The following is a 2,560-nucleotide window of genomic DNA, read 5'->3' as shown; positions in this document are numbered from 1 at the left end:
AGCTCTTGGTTCAGCACTCAATCACTTCCAGATCACCTAGGACTCTCAGCCTGTGTCCTTCAGTCTGTGGAGAGCTCCAGCAAATAATAATAAAAAAAGAGCAACTCTGCAACCACAGGACTGCCACTGTGAGATGCAACAGGGCTGCTGTGAAATGACATGAGACCCGAGGGCTACCAGGAGTGTAGAGGTACAGCATGGGTACAGGAGTGTAGGAAAGCATGGGAGTGGAAAGAGCAGCACTCAAAAGACCACCTCCTGCCCTGCCCATCGCCATGGCCCCAGCAAAGAAGCAGCCCCAGCTCAGTGGGCACAGATAGCGGGAGACAACCAGGCAGTGAGGAGCATCGCCCAGGGACACCAGGGCTGCTGCTCCATTTGGCAGCTGGGCTTCTGGTCCCTGAAATCCTCCTGCATAACAACTTTGTTCCACCAGGTCCAGAGCAGAAGGAGAGAAATGGCTGCTGGAAGAAATGAACTTCTTCTGGCTCAGTTATAGTGTTTATCTACAGAGGAACCCTACTTCTGTAGGTACATGAGATGACTGGGTCAAAATAAACAGCTAACAAGTAGGAGGCTTAAATTCAAAATGCAAGTTTTAAGAAATAGCAACAAAGAAAAATAACAAAATATTGTTCTAATAGTTTCTGAGCTACTGTGGGATTCTTCTAAGAGTCCGCAAAGCGTCCTTGAGCTCCTGATTCCTCATGCTGTAGATGAAGGGATTCACAGTGGGAGGTATCACTGAGTACAGAAATGAAACCATCAGGTCAAGGGATTGGGAGGAAATAGAAGAGGGCTTCAGGTAGGCAACCATGCCAGTGCTTACAAACAAGGTGATAACAGCCAGGTGAGGGAGGCACGTGGAGAAGGCTTTGTGCCGTCCCTGCTCAGAGGGCATCCTCAGCACAGCCCTGAAGATCTGTGCATATGACACAACAATAAAAACAAAACATCCAAGGACTACAGAAAAACTAAAAGCAATAATCCCAGTTTCCCTGAGGATGTCTGATTCTGAGCAGGAGAGCTTGAGAATCTGGGCAATTTCACAGAAGAACTGATCCACAGCATTTCCTTGGCAGAGAGGCAGAGAAAATGTATTGGCAGTGTGCAGCAGGGAATAGAGAACCCCAGTGCCCCAGGCAGCTGCTGCCATGGTGGCACAAGCTCTGCTGTCCATCAAGGTCCCGTAGTGCAGGGGCTTGCAGATGGCAACGTAGCGGTCATAGGACATGATGGTGAGAATGCAATACTCTGCTGAAAACAAAAACAAAAAGAAAAAGACCTGTGCAGCACATCCAGCATAGGAGATGTGCCTGGTGCCCCAGAGGGCATTGGCCATGGCTTTGGGGAGAGTGGTGGAGATGCAGCCCAGGTCGAGGAGGGCGAGGTTGAGGAGGAAGAAGTACATGGGGGTGTGCAGGCGGTGGTGGCAGGCTACGGCTGTGCTGATGAGGCCGTTGCCCAGGAGGGCAGCCAGGTAGATGCCCAGCAAGAGCCAGAAGTGCAGGAGCTGCAGCTGCCGCGTGTCTGCCAATGCCAGCAGGAGGAACTCGCTGATGGAGCTGCTGTTGGGCATCTGCAGTTCCTGGGCATGGAGTCCTGTGCACAGTGCAAAAGATAATGAGGATACAAGACCATTCGCAGGGATTCTTCCCTCAACAATCTATAAATGTTTTTCTTTCACTTCGGAAAATGTTTGTTTAACTCCCTAACTTGAATTTATTTTCATGAGCTTCACAATCCATTAGGAAGGAGAAGTTGAAGGAGCTCCTACTTTCCTCTCATTTCCTAATCATATCCCAGCCTCCTGGATATTTTCCTCCTATGAACAATTTACATGACTCATATTTTTACCCTGTTTGCACTCAGAGTCCCCATCCCAACATCTGTGCACAGCAAATTCTGATAAAGATGCCTGTTTACAGGATAAGTGCATTATTCATGTCTACAAGTTCCTTTCCTTCAAGAAAGGTGAAGAAAGGTGAAGCTGAAACTACTTTCCATGTGACAGTTTCCCAAGGGAAAAAAAAAAAAAAAAAAGATAATAGTATGATTCAGGAGTCTAAGAGATGTTTTCAAAGTTGACAGCCCCTTTTAGATTTCAGCCTCCAATTCTTTTCCCTTCCTTAAGAACAAAGAAAAGGAAATGGAAAATCCCTGCCTTGTCGCTCCTCTTGCAAAGAATCTTAGAAAACACTTTGGGGTTCAGTGTAGCTGCAATCCCCCTGCTCAGGCAGCAGCTGTGGCAGCAGAAGGCACATGCCCTGCCCTGCTGTGCAGGGGGGCTCCTTCCCCCCACACGTCTCCCTGCAGTGCCCTGGGCAGCTCCCCGGGCAGGCTGAGTGCTGAGTGCTGAGTGCTGAGTGCTGAGAGCTGAGTGCTGAGTGCTGAGTGCTGAGTGCTGAGCCTGGCAGGCGGCAGAGTCCCTGCCCCGGCACACAGCCCCTGGGGCACAGCAGGGACCTGCTCTGCAGGACAGCCCTGGGCACCCGGCTGCAGCCCCGGCTGCACAGCCTGCAGCCGTCCTGGGACACGCAGCCCTCAGGGCTGTGCTCTG

The 2,560-nt window shown here is 50.5% G+C and overlaps 1 protein-coding gene across 1 annotated transcript; it reads right to left on the bottom strand.

Moving 5' to 3' along the window:
* Positions 1-652: 652 nt before the first annotated feature.
* On the bottom strand, positions 653-1,591 carry LOC149914457 (olfactory receptor 14J1-like). The gene has a single exon (XM_090126353.1). It carries the CDS (start codon positions 1,577-1,579, stop codon positions 653-655), a length of 927 nt encoding a protein of 308 aa, XP_089982479.1. The 5' UTR covers positions 1,580-1,591.
* Between the last annotated feature and the right edge of the window lie 969 nt (positions 1,592-2,560).

This window comes from Phasianus colchicus, chromosome 29, assembly GCF_987193195.1.
Source record: "Phasianus colchicus chromosome 29, bPhaCol1.hap1.1, whole genome shotgun sequence".
In the NCBI taxonomy this organism is placed as follows: domain Eukaryota; kingdom Metazoa; phylum Chordata; class Aves; order Galliformes; family Phasianidae; genus Phasianus; species Phasianus colchicus.
The sequence above is the reverse complement of the archived record's forward strand: the minus strand, read 5'-3'. Positions and strand labels throughout refer to the sequence as shown.